At 34.1% G+C, this 21,381-nt stretch overlaps 1 protein-coding gene across 1 annotated transcript in view; it reads right to left on the bottom strand.

Annotated features, from left to right (window-relative positions):
- LOC118735187 (neurogenic protein big brain) overlaps positions 1–21,381 on the bottom strand; it is a gene marked incomplete in the record, with an annotated part of 346,282 nt that overhangs the window by 37,225 nt on the left and 287,676 nt on the right. Inside the window, 1 exon segment of the mRNA XM_036464829.1 lies at positions 879–1,086. Coding sequence (XP_036320722.1) covers positions 879–1,086 — 208 coding nt within the window.

Below are 21,381 nucleotides of genomic sequence, written 5' to 3' on the forward strand. Positions count from 1 at the left end.
GTTTTGACAAAATTTTCTTGCTAAAAAATCTTTTGTTTCACTACTTTCTTTTATTCCTTTGATTAAACATGTTAAATAAAAGGTTATTTTTAAAAAAATATTTTTTTTACATTACTTTTTATCATTGCGAATTGGATTTCTACCTGCGCTCCGTGTAGAAAGTAAGTAGTTTTCAAAGCTGTTCTTTAGAATTTCCCATAACTGCACTGAGCCAAAAGTGCAATGTATTTTTCAACCAAGTTATTGTTTGGCTTTTTATGGTTAAAACACCGATTGTAAGACATGTGATTCAAGTTGAATATTTGAAAACAAATTCGTATGTCTAACTGTAGCTGAACCTGCAGAAGTGCTTGCTCTTATTTGTTCGCTTCAAGCAGGTTCGAGTTCGAATGCCTTCTGCAGAAACACGTAATTTTTATTTTTTTCTGTTTTTGGTTTCTCTTAATTACGAAAAAGCATATCTGAAGTGCAGAACTAAAACTAATAAAGAAGAAAATTGATTTAATGTAAACAAAAATGTGGTTGATATTACCAAATCATTGTTAGGGATGGCAGCGATTAATCATTTGATTCAATAAATCGATTATTTTTGTCCAATTATTTATCAATAATTGCAATTAATTTTCTTTTGGCTTGTGATTAATCATAAGATTAATTAATCGATTATTTTATTTTTTTGCCATCCCTTATCATTGTCGAAAATATCAACCAAGGTAGTGACAATATCACCAAAAATCATGTTGATTCCTTTTCAAGTTTGAGTTTGGTAATATTAACCAATTTTTGGTAGATTTTTTTTTTTCAATGTGAAGTTTTAAATAATAATAAGGAAATCTACTCATGTCTACATGCATACGTTTTTTTTTTAAGTTACTTACAGAAACAAAACTGCATGCACTATACGCAGATCCCACTGAGATGGCCGAATTGCCAATGAAGCGTTTCATGGGGTCGGTTGAAACAAAATAAGTGAGTACAACGACAAAAGTCAAGCTAAATTCCATACCAAATCTTTCCCAGGCAGCCAATGAAGCGCTGTGAGATATTGCAGCTTGTAGATTTCCTTGATAACCAGGTACGGTGACACTAAAAGAAGAAATAAATAAAACATGTATTAAAAGTTCTTGGTTTTTAATGGAAGAATCTGGTTGTGCTAAACAAAAGTTGACACTTGAACTAAATATTCCTAATTCCTAAATAAAAACCGCATGGTCGACTATATAAATTGTCTTTAAAATTTTGTCGGCGCGATCAATGCAAAAAGTCCTAAATAATAAATTTGAGACTTTGGTTTTGGTATTCTGAATTTTTATAATTAAGGCAATTGCAACACTTAACAAAACCTGCTAACACAACTGAACTTATAGCTTGCTAACATGCAACTAAGGCGAAGAATATAGTGACGCGACAAAGAGAGAGACAAAACATTTTCGGATAATAGCGAAGAAAGAGACAAGAAACGTAAAAACATAGTGAAGCAACAGTCAGCTCAGAAAGCAACGAAAACACATTTTTTTGTTTTCGTCGCTATGCTCTTTGTCGCTTTCTTCGCTTTTAGCTTCACTATGTGCTGCTACATTGAAAAATAAAGGTTTGTTTTTGTCGCTATTATCCGAAAATGTCTTGTCGCTCTCTTTGTCGCGTCACTATGCTCTTTGTCTAACCCACTTCGCTGTGGCGGCGGCCTTATATACCTGCGCTCGCACTCATGGCAACTCTAGAACTATGTCAAAAAGTTTTCTTTGGTTTTAAATAATTGAGGTTGCTTCGGAATTCAAGCAATTAAGATATTCATTAATAAATCTTTAAAATCCTACATCAGTCGCAAAATGGCTCCTCGGCCATGAGGCTAGAGCAATCGCAATTCGCATAAGAAAATAATATCGTTTGGGATTTAACACAAAACTCAGACTGAAATAATTATAAAAAATGTAGTCGTTTCATTAAATCAACATTTTAGTTTTGAATAAACTAAATATAGAATAAAATTACCCTCGTATTACGTTGATAAAAATAATAAAATGATTGCAACTTAATAAAATGTTAATTGCATATGAACAAATGAACTGTGAAATGAAAACTTCTTTAGCATAACTGTTCATAGAAATGAAATGATGAGATATATTAAAGAAATAAATTTTATCTAAAATTTATATAATTACTCTTTAAAAATTATAATCTGACGAATAATTAAAAAATTATTAATTTGGAAGAATAACCTGGCGATACGAGCACTTAGTTCCCTGCCATTTAAACACAAACAAATTTAATACAGTTTGATACATAATTTATAATTATTAAAATTGAGGAATAACCTGGTTACTTGTGGACCAACAAATCACAAATCTTTTAAATTTTAACAACGATATAACACTATATAAGATACAAATAATTAGAAGACGTAAGCACAGCAGAAACTGATTCCGAGGTACTAATTTGCAAACTTTGTAACAAAGTTGTATCGTCAGATAAAATATACAGTCTTAAATCGCATATAGCCAGCGCCACTCACATTGAACGTGAGAAATTAATTCTTTATCACGCAGCAATTTTTGGCGGAAAATTCTACCTGTAAAAATGCTAAATTCACCATGGATTTGTGCAAAGCGCTTGTCGCTTCTGACATACCGCTATTCAAAATAAGGAACAAACATTTTAAGCATTTTTTGGATAAATATATGGAGCACCAGGTACCATCTGAAACCACCATGCGCAGTGCAGTTAATACAATCTACAACGCAACAATTGAGAATATAAGAAATTGTATACAAAATCAAAACCTGTGGTTATCAACGGATGAAACCACCGATTCCTCTGGGCGATACGTTTTGGGCATACCAAGTACTGATGAGACTATTTCTAAGCAACGTTTTTTGTTAAATACTGCTTTATTGGAGAAAGAAGACCATTCGAATATTGCACGGCTTTTTGACGACTCGATAAAACTTTTGGGTCCAAATTTTAACAGGGATGGTCTGTTGTTGTTTCTAACAGATGCTGCACCTTACATGGTGAAAGGTGCAAGAGCCATAAAAGTCTTTTATCCCAAATTAATTCACGTGACATGCCTTGCAAATGCTCTTCATAGTCATAGCAAATCTAATCCTAAAGTTGATCGTTTAATTGCTACCATAAAAAAAGTTTTCCTTAAGGCTGTATCGCGGACTCCAATTTTTAGGGATTGCGAGCCAGATATACCATTCCCTCCTGCACCCATAATAACACGGTGGGGAACATGGTTGGAAGCAGTTAGCTATTATGCTAAATATTTTGAAAAGATTCGAACAATTTTCAAATTATTAGATTCAAACGATTCTCAATTTATTAAAAATGCGAAAACATTATTGGTAGATACTGATGTTCGACAAGGAATAATTTTTATAGATGCTAATTTCGGTTTTCTGGTGGATTCCATAAAAAAGCTGGAGAATGTCGGTCTTCCGCTCACAGCGCAATTGCAGGTGGTTGCCGATGTCAAAAAACAATTGACCGAGCTGGATGTATGGAAGTAGAAGAAAATCTCAGCTCGTTGTTAATGAAAAACAAAGGCTACATTGAGATAAAAAGCAATGCTGACCAAATTGCAGGAAAACCTACATCATGTCACAATTCCACATACGCAATTTCTGAAGTGTTGGCCTTCAAATATGCGCCTGTAACGTCCGTGGACGTCGAAAGAACATTTTCGATGTACAAAAGTATTTACCGTGACAATAGACACGGATTTCTGTTCGAAAAAATAGCTTAAATGTTTGTTGTATACTGCAACAACAATATGAAGTAAATTTTTTATTGAATAATTGAATTATTCTTCTGTTTTGAAACTTATACTAAAGAATTTATGTACCTTTCGTTATTCATTATCTTTTTTTATTTGTTATGTTGTAAGAATGTAAACTGAAATAAAATAAAACAAAAAATTTTTAAAGTTAAAAAATATAGTGCCAATTTATTATGTTGTAAGAGAAATCCGCCAAAAATTAATTTTTTTGGTTGCCCTAATAATATGATTCAATAATCATTTAAAAAAAAAAAGTATTGCCAAAAAAGCAAAATAAGGCACTAAAAAAACAGAAAATACGAAGAACAATCAAAAAATATATTTATTTTAGAAATTTTTATATTACAAGTAAAAAGAGAAAAGCTATGAACCAGTTTCATTATATGAAAAATTTGTACTTTGACTCTTTGACTATTTTATTCTTTCGAGTTTCTAACTCATAAAACTTTAATCTGTATAGTTGTAATAACATTGAACCATAAGATGCATTTTGAAGTTTTCTGGCAGCATTTTCATTCGATTTTCGCGAAGAAAAGCCTTGAATGCACTAAATGAGCGCTCGATGTAAGTTGATACAAGTGGAGCCCAAGGGCGTTTTCCTCGCCCTTTACAATTTTATACACACCCCTTATTGTCTTTAAGCCTACGTTAGCTGAGAAAACGGCTTTGAATTTTTCCAACACCAATTTTGAAAGAGGTCCCTGCGCTTCTATAAGCCGCATGGGCATGTGTATATTTTTTAATCTTAAAAAAAAATTTGAAATGCTATAATCACTATTTTAAACGTAGAAAAGGCAAAAAAAGGCAAATATCTTAAAAAAGGCAAAAAAAAGGCAAATATCTTAAAAAAGGCAAAAAAAGGCAACATCAAATGTATATACATGGAATCAGGGAAAGGTAAATCGTGGACATTCTTAATCGAATATACTCTCTTTAGCAGAAAAAAAGGCCCTGGTAATTATACTTAGAAAACTCCGCGTAGAACAATTGAGAATGGCGTAGGTTACGAAAAGGGACATTGAACGCTATTTTTTCTAAAAGGGTTGGGCAGTCAACGGAGCTGTTCATAACATTTGCAACAAAAGAGCAAGCGAGAAATGCAAACCTGTGATTCAAGGGCTTTAAAGCCAAAAGCTATAGTATAGGTTCACTGAAATTCAGTGAGCGAAGAGCCGATTTGATGAAAACCTTTTGAATTCGCTCTATTCGGCTTATATGCGAGGCAATGTATGGTCTCCAAATAAAACAAGCATAGTCAAGTCTAGATCTTACAACTTCAGTGTGTACGGGTCCGTAAACGCCGAGCTGTTGCGACGGACAAAAGCCAACAATATAATTAATATGCGTTGAGAAGCTGAGTTTCGTATCGAAGTATACACCCAAGTCCTTAACTTCGGCAACATATTTGAGGGAGACCCCAGAGATATGATAGCACGTTGAGATAGGAGTTTGCTTTCTCGTAAAGGAAGAGTAAGAACATTTAGCGAGCGCACCAAGACTCAAGATTATCGAGTTCCGACTGAAGAACAAAGGCGTCTTGCAAGTTTTTTATTGAGTAAATCGTCTGCATACAGCAGAAATTTAGAAGTTGCGAAACAAGAGCCGATGTCGTTAATAAATAATGTAAATAACAAAGGTCCCAGGATGCTGCCCTGGGGCATACCTGAAGAGGCAACAAAAGGTTGCGAGGAGACATTATCTAAGGTAACCACACAAAGTCTATTACTCAGATAGGACTTAATCCATTCAAGAAAAGTTGAACGGAAACCTAAAGCCGAAAGTTTGGAAGCTAACACTCTATGTGAAACTCTGTCGAAGGCTTTCAAAAAATCTGTGTAAACACAATCTACTTGATTCGCTTCACGAAAGGCAGCGAAACAGTCTTCAGTAAAAACAGCAAGGTTTGTTACTGTTGACCTACCTTTGATAAATCCGTGTTGGTTACAGCAGATAAGACCACTAATTGCGAATGAGAGTTTGACTTTAACAACAATCTCGAAAATTTTAGAGACCGTGGATAATTTCGAGATAGGTCTATAATTACTTACGTCGTTCTTGATACCGCTTTTATAAATTGGGGTTATAGATGCTCTTTTCCAGTCGTCTATAAAAACGCCTGATGTTAAGGACTTATTGAAAATAAGCGTTAGCGGCTCAATCAGGGGGGAGCACTTTTTGAAAATAATCGCCGAAGGTCCATCCGCGTCCATTTGTTTGGAGGATTTTAGCGATTCGATGCCTCTACTAACGTCTTCTTTGGTTACAAAAAGCGAACCAAAAGACAGTGACGAGTCGGAAAAGAAACAATCATCAAAAGGTAGATCAGCATCGGACACAAAATTGGCACAAAAAAACTCAGAAAAAAGATTAGCAGCATCAACAAGAGTGCTCGCATATTTATCGCTGTAGAAGGCGGAGGAAGGTATGCCAGAGCTTGATTTTTTAGATTTTATATAACTCCAAAAAGCTTTTGGGTTATTTTTGATGTTGGATTCATAGTTTTTAATGTACCTATCATGTAGACACTTATCGAGGGCGTTGAAACTCTTACGGTAACGCCGATAACGTTCAAGGTACAAAGTGTGCCCGGATTTTTTGAACTTTTTGAAGAATTTACTCTTCAGATTTTTCAGACGTTTCCACTCTTTTGTGTGCCATGGTAATTTATAGGGTTTCCTAGTGAATGTGGGGATTAGATCCAGGCAGAGATCAAAAACACGAGATTTAAATGTCGTGAAGGCGTTTGTGGTATCCATTTCAGTAAAGCGCGTGTTCCAATCGATTCTTAGCAATTGTGAATTAAGCTTATTAAAGTTGCATAGATTATAGTTAAAAATAGGTTGCAAAGAACTAGGCGATGGAGTAAAGAATTTGTAGAATCGGAGTGTAATTTCTAAAGGAATATGGTGAGCGTGCCGCGGAGAAATTGGTGAATCACATACCTCCAGCTGATGATTTAAGTTGTCACTTAAATAAATTAGGTCTAAAAGTCGATTAAAATCGTTAAAATAATGATTAATTTGGGAAAGGCCAATACTTAGGAGACTATCAGTTACATAAGTATCATTGACATTGCACACATTAACTGGCGTTAACCCTGATGAACTACTTAAGTTACTCCAAGAAATATTATTAAGATTAAAATCACCAAGGACACACATATGGTGATTCTTAACTTCAGAACTTAGATAAACTAAATTATCAATGTGACATTTATAAATCTCGTCATTACTGTTGGGAGGGATATACGACGCACACACGAACAGTTGGCCGAAAGATTCCCGCACAGTAACGCAAAGTTGATCAAGGAGGGAATCAGAATTAAGTAGCTCAACTAAAGATGAGCTGAATTTCCGCTGTACAGCAATTAACACGCCGCCGCCTCTGGAACACCCAGTTTTGATTTCGTCTCTATCTTTCCGGAAAACACTATATAGGTTTGCATCGAAGAACTCGAAATCGAAGAAGTTGTTATTTAACCAACTTTCGAAAATTAAAAAGACGTCATAATCTAGGTGAGAGCTTAATCGACGAACTACCTCTGCTTTGATCCTCATACCAGATACATTGTGAAAATATATTTTTAATTTATGCGAAGTTTTTTTAGCCGCTATGTTTGAGTTGACGGACTTACTTTCCTTTGAAAAAAAGAAAGCGACGCACGGTTACGTTAGCGGGCCAAACTTCCGGCAATAGCAACTTATCAAACGAGTTTTCAGGTACCCCAAGCTTAAAGTTTACACGTTTTAAATAGTCAGTTGGCGCATCCTTTTAAATAAGTTTAAAACATGATAAAAGATTCGTTTCGATTCCGGAGTGTTTCCAACATATTCAATAATATCAACAGAGCTGACAGATGGCTAAAAAGATGATAAATGAAGCCACTTTATTGGAATGGCCACATTAAGCTCAGCATTAGAACTAGATCCAACGACACGCAATTCACCTCTCTTATTACCTGGCTTGTCAGTAGTTTAACGCTTTTCACTGTTACGAACGAGAGACATTTAGTTTGTTCCAGTACTTTTCGGACTAATAAAACCTGTGGAAATGTCAGACTACAATTTTACTCTCTCTAGTGAGAGTAACAGGAGAACCCGAAGTGTACGGGAACGCAAAAAGCACTTTTTCCAGCAAAAACGTCATTTGGTTTGTTTACTTGTCATTAGTACAAGACTGATTTGGCTGAAAGATCATTAAATAACTATTAAAATCTATATAATTAATAATAATTGCATATATATTCGAATATTTCATTATTTACTTCCATTTTTTAACAAATGTAAGGTTATTTGCTTTCACCGCGTTCTGTTTTTGTACACAAATGCAACTCTACCTATCGCTTGTCACTTTTCATGAATTTGCCAGAAGAAAAACTCGAGACTAAATCTTGAAACTTCATTCTGGGAACAGTTACTCAGTTACTCTCACGAGAGTGTTCCAGATACAGAATTTTTGGCGTACGGGAACGACTTTGGACTAAATCCTGCAAAACCTGCAAATCGTAGACGTGCTGGAACGCTCTAATTGATTGTATCGAATCAGTTGTATTAGATATGAGGGTAGAAGTATTAGCAAGCGAAGAAATCTCGCCACTCCCTAATGTAGATGTTCTACTCTCACCAGACCTCTATGCATCGAAAACTTCACCACGCTGCAGCACTTTATTTGTTTTGTTTATTGTTTGCTGATTTCCACCCATCTACGGGGCAACAGAGGCGTATGATATACACATTTCACCCGTAAGGGCTGTATGCAAAAAAAGCAAAAACTCCATATAAAATGACGTACAAGAAATGGCTAAGAAATTTTCTTGAGTCAAATTTCCTTAAGGCAGTACGCAGTTCGTAAGAAATTTACTACGCTTTCTACTACGATTTTCTAAAGTTTTTTTGTGAAAAAAGAGCACAAGGCAACCCAGGTTTGCAAAATAAATATATACCCGTTCCATTATTTCTTGAGGAAAGAGTGAGGCAACAGGCTGTGAGGTATCAAAAATGTCAAAATTCCTTGGACACACACGCGAAATAATGGCAATTTTTTCTTGACCGTTTTCTTGAGAGCTGCATACAGGGCTGTAGCAATGGCGTTAGTTGACGTCGACGCCGACGCTGTAACACTAGCATCCATAGTTGCCAACTTGGTGCTTTAAGCACTAGATTTAGTGCTTTTTGAAAATTAGAACTCCAAAAAAAATGGTTTAGTGCCTAGTGCCCTTTTTAGTGCTTTTTTCTGCACTAAAATTTCTGAATTTACAGGAATCTACAAATTTAAATGCACTAAAATGCAAACCATGATTGATAAAAAGACGAAGTTGCAAACCCGCGTTCTTGCGTTCTTGTTAAATTGTATTCGCGTTGAAAATGCTAGCACGCAGATAAGTGTTTATTTTTTTATTTTCTTAATTATTGATTGATTACACAGTCCGAAAAATTTTAACTTTTTTTGCCACCTGAGAGTTCATCGGTTTTTAGATTTTTCGGTGCTGAATCCAAATCTGGCTGCAGAATTTCTCTACCACGTCAGAATTTTGATACATCCTAACCTCTAAGTGTAAAAACACGGTTTATTATAAAACAACAATTTTTCCGCTCATTTCTACTTAGGGTAACATTAAGTATTACTCTTCCCCTTCAAAGTTCAATTTCGTTTGTTGCGATTCGATTGTTCTTTCTCCAGATGTACCAATTTTAATGTGCAGTACTTCGGTATTACTTCGTAAGCATGAATGTGTATTTATTTATACATGTAAATATTGTTTATTTTTTTACTTTGGTTTACCACAAACTGTTATAAAAGAAGGTATCCTTTGATTTAAAACAAAATTTAGTGCTTTTAGTGCGGTAAAATGCTCTTTTTTCCAAGGTCTGGTGCTTTTTGAAATTCAAAAGTTGGCAACACTGCTAGCATCAGTGGGAAATGACCGAATGCCCAGAGGCGAAGAAGAAGGAAATAAGAAAGGACGATAAGCAGCATCAGGTGTAGAGGCACTAGTTATATCAGCATTTATAACGTTAGATGAAATGGTTAGCTTATTAGCTTTATCGTTGTTGTTCACAGAACTACAGCAACGCGCAGTACGACGAAGTTCTTTGATTTCAGCAGTGAGTGAAGAGAGAGTCTTAACAAACTCGTCCGCTTGCTGTTTATGCAAAGCTACCATTCAGTGTTGCCGCGCCGTCTCAAGAAAATGTATCCCTGACCAAGCCAAAAATGTATCCAAATGTATCCAATTTTCTTTTTTTACATATACATCTCATAATTTGTAAGAAAACCAAAGATTTTCATGAAAAAGACATAATTTAACCCATCCTAAGGACTTGGAATACATGTGCATAAAATCAAACATTTGTAATTTCAATTTATAAAGTACATTTTTTGTGCATAAGTATTTTGCAAGGTAAATATAATAAATAGCAAGTACACTCTAAAAAGAGCATGTAAAACTACTACTGAAAAGTATCTATTTTTCAACAAGAATCTGTATAAATATACGTATAAGATGTTCAGTATTTAATTTTGAACTTGAGATCTTTAAAATATACACATAAATACACATATATAGAATGTTTAAAATTGCAAATATTTTCAAACTACAAATACATTTGAGTAGTCTACTTGCAAAGTGCGCTATGTAAAATTTTTTCGATTCTTAGTTTTTGGCGGATTACGTACCAGTATTTAAAATAGTTTCATGTCCACTAGCAACAGAGTGCAAAATCTTTTTATATTCTGAAAAAAAATAGCATCAAATGTTAAGTCGTCTTCCAAATGTCGCTATCATACTTATTTATGAACTTTCAAAAGTATCAATCTTCTGATGAATTTAGAAAGCTGCTTTAGGTCGTATAGACTGTTAATGTTATCTTATGACATGTTATGTTACGTTGCAATTTTATAAGGCTCCTATTTATCCAAATTTTCAGGTAATAATAAAAAAGATTCAATTTAAATGTTACTTGTTGTCGTAGTCACTTTTTCAAATTTATGGCTTTCTATTATAAAATCACATAACGCTGTTTGCAAGTGGACTACTCATTTCCTACTAATAATAAACATTACTTTATTTTAAACATTTTATGTGTAATTTTGCTCTTGCGACAAATTTGGTATGTAAGAGTAAACAGGCAATGATTAATTTTATTACACGGCGTGCGAATTTGCACACATTAAAAGAGGAAACTGGTTACCTCTCTTAATATGCGCAAATAAATAAAATTTTTTATAGTGTATTTAAAGTCTTTTCAGTAAAATTCATAAAAGTCTCCTTAAATAAATCAAATTTATTTTTTAAACTGCATTGAAATCTTCTTTCTTTTCAAATTAACAAATGAAAATATGTGATATGAAAGATATAATTTAAAGAGTACAATTTACTTTATATATGTATATCGTCGTTTACAGTACAAAACCGCGTATCGTCATTCTGCAAAATCGCGTAACTGACATTCGCTGCCAAAAATTGGATTTGCTCACACAAGCTCTTGGCTTATCCATTCGTCCCGAAATATACTAGCCAGAAATGCGATTGCTTTATAAAAAAGAGAACCATTTTGAAATCTGAGTGTTTTTACTCTCTAGAAAATAATTTATGCAACGTCACATACGCGGTTTTGGATTTTGTTGATACGCGGTTATGTACTTTAAACGACGATATGTATATTAAGATCTTGCTTAAAGCATCCTTTTAAGCTAATTAAAGCAATTGCGCTTATACCTATTTTGGTGAGATCTCTTCATATGTTCATTGCTTCGTTCACAAAAAATAAAATGCTTGAATTTCACGCTTAATAGCGATTCTTTATACGTTCAGAAAACGTAATGCTTTCTACCATCTTTAATGAAAATCGATTTTTGAACGAAAAAAACTTTATAGGAAATATAAAATTTTGGCCTATTTAAAAAAGTATCCACTATTATACTGACCGGAAAAAATAAGTATCCCGCAAAAATTCGCCTAAAAATGTATCCAATTGGATCTATTTAGATCCAAACGGCATCCCTGCTACCATCAGTGTTGCCGCCGCTCAAAGAACTATCTAACCAAGATTTGACCAAAAAGTTACCAAATGTAAGGAAAAGTAACCAATTTTTTTATTAGATTAACAACTCAGGTCATCACAAATTCTTTTATATAGTACGTATAGACAAATTTTACAAACCAAAGAAAATCAGTTTTTATTTGCATTTTTGAAAAGTAAATCTTTTTAAGGCTGAAAATAAATGAAATACATTCATATATAAGTATATATATAAATACATATTTTAGAAAATCAGGCTTCCCGTATTAGGTGCATATGTATGTTAATATCTTTAACATTACCAGACTCTAAGAGACGTTTTTAAATAAATACATAGGTACACAGTTTCCAACTTCTTTGTAAGAATAACTGAAATATCTAATCAGCGTGAACAACCACATTGTAAATATTTTATAATTAAGATTATACAATTAAAAATTGGACTGTATTGAACTATATCTATAACTATATATACGATGGTAAATAAATTTTACAAAAGCGCGAAAAACCGATTTTTTTCAAAACTGTGGAATGGTATTTCCATATATGTAATACTTCTATATTGCTAGTACATTCAAAGTACATTCCCCAACATCAGAGTGTCGAAACATAGAAAAAAGAAAGAGAGATCCGATAAGAGAATGTACTCGAAATGACATTTTTACTTTTGAAAATTCAGGAGCGGCTTCACAAATTCTTAGTTAAAAACAATTCATATGAAAAACAAGTAAGAAAGTCTAAGTTCGGGCGGAGCCGAACATTAAATACCCGGCGCAAGTATTAAAGATATGTTTTCCACCTTGCCGAAAGCTACCGCTACATGATAAGCCGGGGTGTATACATTTTAAGTAAATTAGCGTCCTTAAATTTTGACATATTGAAATTTCAAGCATTTCTGAAATTTATTGTTATTTGAAAAGCGGCCGTAATTTAAGACCGATTTCAACAATTTTCAACGGTTTGCTTTTATGTGGCAAGCACAATAACCATACCGAGTTTGGTACAAATTGCTAGAACGGTTAGCGAGATACATATATGTAATCACAAGTGTGCGGTGCCACGCCCATTTTCCAAAATTTTATCATAAACGTATTTCTTGGTAAAGAATTGTTGCAACCATCAATTTTGAATAAATTAGCTTTGATATTTACTGATTTATCGAAGATTTTGTATTTCTCGAAATTACCGTTATATGGAATGTCGGCGTGGTTATTGTCCGATTTTAAAAAGTTTCGGCCATTTGGTATGCTGTACCAGGACCAACAACTGTGCCAAGTTTGGAAGAAATTTGTGCAGCGGTTACCAAGATATACACATGTAACCATAAGTGGGCGTGGCTACGCCCATTTGCCAAAATTTTAAAATATTCTTATTTTTCGTCTAAAACTCATTGTAAATATCAATTTTGAGTGAATAATCTTCAGTAGTTACTAAAATATCGCAGTTTTCGTATTTCTGAAAATTACCGTTATATGGGAGGTAGGCGTGGTTATTGTCCGATTTTTTAAATTTTCGGCCATTTAGTATGATGTATCAAGGCCAACAACTGTGCCGATTTTGGAAGAAATTGGTGCAGCGGTTACCAAGATATACACATGTAACCATAAGTGGGCGTGGCTACGCCCATTTGCCAAAATTTTAAAATATTCTTATTTTTCATCTAAAACTCATTGTAAATATCAATTTTGAGTGAATAATCTTCAGTAGTTACTAAAATATCGCAGTTTTCGTATTTCTGAAAATTACCGTTATATGGGACGTAGGCGTGTTTATTGTCCGATTTCGCCCATTTTCAATACCATCCGTCCTACACCCAAAAGAAGTTCACGTACCAAGTTTCATTAAGATATCTCAATTTTTACTCGAGTTATCGTGTGCACAGACGGACGGACGGACGGACGGACAGACAGTCACCGCTTAATCGATTTCTCTTTTCATTCTGATCATTTATGTATACATTTGTCTATATCTATCTCGATTCGTTTTGCCTGTTACAAACAACCGTTATGTGAACAAAGTTATAATACCCTTGTGCACAAGTGCGCTCGGGTATAATTAACAAAAAATACAATTTCTATAAATCTATGAGAAACGCTGCGGCCGTTGGTGGTGGCAGAGGATAAAAAGACCAGTTGGAGAAGGACTTAGCATCAGTTGGCATTTCCAATTGGCGTCAATTAGCATAGAAGGGAATCGAATAGCGTGCTTTATTGAATTCGGCCAACATATAAAATACTACACCGCTTTATGTGTAAATAAGTTTTGTTTTGGTTAGGAAAAGATCTTCTATCTTCCAATTTTTCGGATTTCCAAATAACGAAGAGCATCGGATAAAGTCGACATATAGAGCCCTAACCGCTAAAATAATGTATATATTTTATTTTTTAATTACTTTTTGATGCAGGTGATCTAATAGCATTTATGAATCAAAATTAAATTTTGAAACAAGTTCGCTTACTTTATTTTCGCGTCCAGGGCTCGATATACATTGCCGCTTGAAGGAAACATGAGACCCTCAAATTTGTGTTTGTTTTTTGAATTCCCTGAACCGCCCCTGTTATGATATGGCCCTTCATTCCAGGTAGTAGTTTACAAATATACACGTATACTTCTGCAATCACAAAAATTTTCATAGGCTGTCTTTCTTTGATTTCGAATTGAAAACTCATTGTGGTCATATTGTACTAGCAATATAGAAGTATTACATATATGGGTATTTCCCTTGAACCCACTTGCTATAAGATTATTATTATTTAATCTTAACTTAAATTAAGAAAGTAAGCAGTAATGGAAAAATAATTACCAAATCCCTTTTCTATTGTACATACATGACGTGGTATTGGATTCCGCATATACGAGGTATTTATATAGTCTTTAGCCGACCATGTATATTATGTATTCTGTATATTATAAAGAAATACATACATATGTAAGTAATATTAGTTGCGTTTACTCATTCCCAGTAAAATCCAGTAAAAGTGGTTACGAATTTTCATGTTTTGGCGTTTTCGTACGCAAAAACTTGCAAAGTAGGGGAAATTGAGAGAGCGAAAAATGACAGCTGAAGTTGCAAGTTTTTAATGGATTTTACTGGATAAATTTTTACTTGTAAGAATTTGCCAGTACGAAAAACAGCTGATCGCATGTTGCTGGATGAAATTTAAACTAATAAGGAAACTGTTTGTGGCTTTTTATTGCGGAAATTCACAAAATTAACATATTTAAATATAAAATATAATGGCCCGTAGTCATAGTCAAAATAAAGTCGACTTTAAAGTTAGTTGCAGCTTTTTTGACCGATATCCCATTGAAAATTATGTCAAAAAGCTGCAACTAACTTTAAAGTCGACTTTATTTTGACTATGACTACGGGCCATTGTTTTATTAGGAATATGCTGCGAATAAACAACCAATTAATCAGCTGTTCATGAAACTTGCAAATTATTACTGGAAAAGCGTTCACGTACTTTTTTGTAAATTTTTTCTATGAGAGCGAATTCTTAGAAATTAAGTTACTGGAGAGTTGCTGGCAAGTTACTGGATAATTTGTAAAAACACACAACTATTAACACAATGATTCCAAATATTCTCACTTGGTTTCACTGCTGGGGCTGCCACTGCTGCTGCTACTCTCCTCAACCTCGACAGGTGTAACTGGCCTATGTCTTATAACGAACCTAATTTAAAAGTTTTTTGGAAATACATATGCAAAATAAAACCAAAATTGTGTATTTTTTTCTCACTTATCCATAGAATTGAGCCCGTATAAATTAACTTGAAACACCAATTTCGCGCGGAATTCTAATAATTTTTCGCGGCTTCTTAATGACTCTCGTATTATTCAAATGTCATTTCAGGTGCACACTATGTAGGTGTGTGCAAAGAACATAGAAATGGTGTAACGCGGGGCCGTTTCAAAAACTTGGCGATTAATTCACCGCGATTTATTAAAGACACGAACCGATAATAGTTGCACCCTCGAACTTTTACTGTTTTTTGCATATGGGTGTTTCCATGAAAATGTCAACCAGGACTGAAAAAATAAAACCAACTGATAAGGGTTTTTAAGACGAATTAATAAGAGAAAAATGGAAGAGTAAAACTGAATGTCCCTTCGACTCAGTTTTCTCTAATGAAATGAACTTTTTTCTCTCTCCTATTAACTAAATTAAGAGATTTGAGCATGACAACTACATCTTAAAATCAAATTTGCGATAACAACTAACTATAAAAATGAGAAAAAGAAGAAGTTAGAGCTCGAATAACGGTAATTTTTTGATTTTCTTCTGATAGTATTCTAATGTTGCGTACGTTATGCAAAAACATTGTTTGTCTATGTCATTTGTATATTGGCAGTTGCAGGTAATGCAGATTACAATTCTTAACCCTTATGGGTATACCAAGGTCTGACCAGACCTAAACTAACCTTAACTGATTTTATCTTATAGAAATTATTCATCTACAAAACTAGGAATTTATGATATCCTCAACAAATGTATTAAATGCGTTTATCGAAAACGAAATTTGAAAGATATATGCTGATTTAGGTTTTATTCATAATTAACTAAACCTGCACCTCAAACATACACCATAGATCTAACCAGACCTATAAAGCAGCGAATCAAGCAAAAATTGCAATTGTTTTTTTTTCCGCCACTACTTTCATAAAGAACGGGGAAAATTGTCAAACTTTGGGGGCACAATAACAACAACTAAATACCGATAGTTATGCAAAAGCAATTCGTAAGAATTTCAAAAATTAAGCTAGTCCATTTCAAAGTGCGATAAGCTTTGCTATTTGTATTTTATATACTTATATGTACGTGCACAAATGCGTATTATTTATTCAGTATGTCAGAGGATCAGCGAACGAATTATTACGAGCGTCTTGTAGAACATGTAACATCTGCAGATCATGAAGCGAACGGTGATGCCGATGTATTATCTGAATGCGGTGAAGACGACGATGATGATTTTGTTTGTGATGATCATGCCTCTGATGTAGAGGATGAAAACTGTTTTGAAGTGGAGAGCGATCCTGAAGAATCGGATGACGACGAAGAGGGGGACGAGCCAGTAGATTTACATAGCCCAAACAAATTTTTGTAGCTCCTGATGGTACGAGGTGGAGTAAGACTCCTTTGCCGTCCACCCGTGTGCGAAGCCACAATATTTTGCGAGAAGTTGGTGGAACTGTCAAATCTTCGTTATATTCAAATCCATTGGACATTTTCAAGTCACTTATTACAGAAAATATGATAGTTATTATTATGCGGGAAACTAATCGCAAAGCATTGAAAATTATTGAAAAATTCAATGCAGAAAAGAAGCCGAAAAAGCCAAGACAATGGAACTTGTAAATGGAACACCTATATTGGGGTTTTACTTGCAGCTGGATTGAATCATGCAAATGTGCAAAACAGCACAGAATTATGGCGATCAGATTCTTTACCTATCTACAGAGCCACAAAGTCCATACAACGATTCAAATCTATAACTTCCTTTATTCGATTTGACGATGAAAGAACGCGAGCTGCACGCCAGGAGCAAGATAAGGCTGCACCTATTCGTGATATTCGGATGACTGCCAAATACTCAACTGGGGTCATTATATAAGCCAACAGCAAATATAACTGTGGATGAACAGCTCTTCACGTTTAGAGGACGCACGAAGTTTACGCAGTATATAAATATTTACCTTAGAAGCCGGCTAAATACGGCATAAACATTTTCTGGGCTTGTGACGCCTCCAATTCATATCCATTGAAAGGCATTTTATATACCGGGAAATAACGGAATCAGCCAAGAGATGTCAATCAAGTTTTGCATATTGTATTAACCCTCACCAGTAAATATGTTTTTTCGAGAAGAACAATCATTGCTGACAATTTTTTCACAACTTTAATGCCGTAAATAAATTAAGAGATTCTGGACTATCTTTTGTTGGCACTTTACGTCGTAATAAGAAATATATACCAAAAGAAATGTTAGCTAATAATTCACGTCCGGTACTGTCTACAAAATTTGGTTTTCTCGACATTGTACTTTTGTTATCTTCACTTCATGGAGACACCACAACCAGCGGTCAACTGCAAAAACCCGAGGCGATCCTTTTTACAACAAGACAAAATGCGGTGTAGATGTTATGGACCAAATGTTATGTAAATACACATGCAAACGGAGAACTCAGCGATGGCCATTGGCCTTTTTTTATAATATGCTGGATGTGGCTGCATTGGCATATTATGTTATAAAAATCAAATCAAAAAAGCAAAGGGACTGATGCACGACGTGTATTTTTGAATGACTTGGGAAGGGTTTAGTTCGTCGTCAAGTCGAAAGTCGTATGAATAATCCCCAAGTTATGAAACATTTTACATTAAGAACAGCCATAGAGGCGTATTTCGGTGCTCCTATTGCTCCAAATTTATCTGCACCAAGTACAAGTGGCGCATCAAATGTAAAGATTGCAAAATGTAAATTGCAAAGAGAAACAAGGTTTCTTTGTATGAGCTGCTCAGATCCAGTTTGCTTACAACATTCGGAGCGGCTTCATAAATGCCACAAATGCATAAATTCACAAAGTGAATAAAATCTAGTTTTTAAGCATTTATTTTTGAAAACTACTCAATGAATATTAATAAAATGTCAATAGATTATCGTTATTTTATTGTTTTAATAAAATTTTGTATAATTGCTATTACTTCCCGTACAAACTGCGCATAGGTCTAACCAGACCTAAGCTGTACCGTATAAGGTATATGAAACGGGAATACCCATAAGGGTTAAGCGAAAATTCTTCCAGTTAAAGATATACAGTAAAATTTTCTTTCCAACCGAAGTAAAAAAAAATTGATTACCCTTTAAAGTTTGACGCATACGTTATTGTAAGTACGAAAATTTCAATCAAATACATCAAAATTTGTTAATTGCAAATTTTCCATTTAAATTATTTAGAATAGTTGTAAAAAAATGAAACGGTGGTGAGAAGAGTTAAAAGAAAATGAAGCAAAGCCAAAAGAGCACCAAAAAAAAGAAGGCTGAAAGACAGCGGGCCTATCGAAAAAGGAAGGCAGATGCAGCAAGACGCCTTATTTCTTCAGGAAAAAAACGCGTTATGTCGCGTACGTTGTTGTTTTTTTTATATAAAACTACCCAGAGATAATTTCTCTTAAAATATGAAAGGATTGTAAGGGTACATTATTTAGCTTAGTTTAGGAATTTTTAAAGAAAAGAAAAACTCCCTTGATTCACAGACTTTCGCATATATGCGTGTTTCCATGAAAATGTAAACCGAAAATGCAAGCAAATGAATTCAAACGGCTTTATAACTTTAAATTTCGTATTCAGATGGCGGAAAAGGTTTTGATAACGCGAAACGGTGGAGAGAACTGAAAAAATTTAATTTAGTATGTGTTACTAGTAAAAATATTGTATGGGGGAAAAATCTGTCGCGTACGTTATTATAATTTTTTTTAATAAAAACTAACCAGAGATAATTTCTATTAAAAAATGGAAGGATTGTAAAGGTACATTATCTAGCTTAGTTTAGGAATTTTTAAAGAAAAGAAAAACTCTCATGATTCGCAGACTTTCGCATATATGTATATGTGCCTTAAAACCACTTTTTGTTTTGTCGCGTAAGTTATCACCTTGTTTTGAACGGATATTTTCCACACCAAAGTTTCGAGGCTGCTTATTTTTTTCTCAAACATCCCAGCAAAAAACACGATTACCATAGAAACGAATGTGGAAACGAGCTAGGCGATGGGACCCAGCAAAAAACACGATTACAATAGAAACGAATGTGGAAACGAGCTAGGCGATGGGAATCGCTTACCCTTTCGCTTCAAGAAGGCCTTATTTTAACATGGGCATGTCATTGGCGGTAAGCTCTTACCCGCAGCATTACCTTCAAACGAAGGGAGAACGCATGGATAAACAGAATCCAGAGAAGCGAACAAAGAATGCCTTACAGAGAAACTAATGTAGAATGAGATGAGTACATACTTATTTATATTATATCAGAAAATGTCTTAAAAGATTAAATTTAATTAAAATTTTTATAAATCAGTTTTTATACAAACATATGTATGTATTTGGGTATTTAGATTTTACTTAAAAATCGGTATGTACATACATGCATATTTAATTAAGCTTAAAATTGTACTTCACTTCATTGACTGACTTCAACTTCGCTGCAAATTGAACAAAGCAAAACAGGATTTTTATGCGAGAAAAATTTCCACAGAAACTAACGGTAGGAAAAGATTTTTTCGATATTCATTCTATTTTTCAGCTGACTACGATGCAGCATTCTACGTTGCATTCCCCGAAATGAAGCAAAGAAGCGAAATAAAAAAAATATTGTAGGACATTCTACTTTGCATTCCCTGAAATGAAGCAAAGAAGCGAATTAAGAAAGAAATATTATAGGACATTCTACTTTGCATTCCCCAAAATGAAACAAAGAAGCGAAATAAATAAAATATTGTAGGACATTCTACTTTGCATTACCGACAATGCCTAAAAGAAGCGAAAAAATTCGAAGGCATTATAACGCTATGCCTTCTAGAACACGTTACCACTAAAAGCAATTACCGATTTTTTGCTGGGATAGTACCCTTTAGTTGCAACATAACCGTAATTTTTTTTTTCAGTAACTTCTATTTTTGATAGATTTACGTTACTCTATAAGCGTACGAATGTCGCGTACGGCTGTATGGAAACACCCATATGTAAACACATGATTATTATCTGAATAAGTCGAATCTTGAGTTGCCATTTTAGTAGTAATAACTTTAGTTAAATAACCATATTGAGCAGAATAAATGTATTTGTTTATACTATTTTTCAAAGATTTAATTATTGTATGTATACAGAAGTTAGTTAGTAAATGTTAAAAATAACCAAAATGGGAAAGATCTTAACAACTTCACAGGCAAGAAAAAATTAACCAAAATTGGTTAAAAGTAACCTACACGCCAACACTGGCTACCATCCCTGCATGGAGAAATTCATTTTGCTATTAAGAGTTGCTTGTCGGTATGTAGGGCATTGATCAGTTCAGTGGAGTGCACTTGTTCGGATTTTAGAGCCGCAATTTCACGTAGCATGTTGGATAACGTTAGTTGCTTATTCTCTTCATCAATGTCACTACATATTATTGGCGAAGACCTTTGATTGAATTGATTACACTGTGAGACAAATGGTAGGGGTCAGTGATCGGGAAGGGTTCAAACTACCGGGGTAAGTTATATCGGTAAAAAAGAAGTTATACGTGTCCCGGCGATTCGCTGGGTCACGTCTAGGAATCGAGATATATCGATTTGAAACTAGTAACTATCATATAGGGGAAATTGTCACCTTTGGTGGTCTTTTTTTTGACATAACTCGAGAACCACTATTCCGATTTTGCTCAAACAAATTTAAAAAAATTAAAAATTACAATTCTTTTAACCTGTTCATATCACGTTTTTCTATATAATCAACAGTTTTGCCGGTAAAAATAAATGTATGAAGAAAAAAAATATTTTTTGCCTAAAATATTAAATTTCATGATGTATGTCTCATTTTGTT

The sequence above is a fragment of the Rhagoletis pomonella genome, unplaced genomic scaffold (assembly GCF_013731165.1).
Source record: "Rhagoletis pomonella isolate Grant_MI unplaced genomic scaffold, Rhpom_1.0 Rhpom_scaffold_00003, whole genome shotgun sequence".
Taxonomy (NCBI): Eukaryota; Metazoa; Arthropoda; class Insecta; order Diptera; family Tephritidae; genus Rhagoletis; species Rhagoletis pomonella.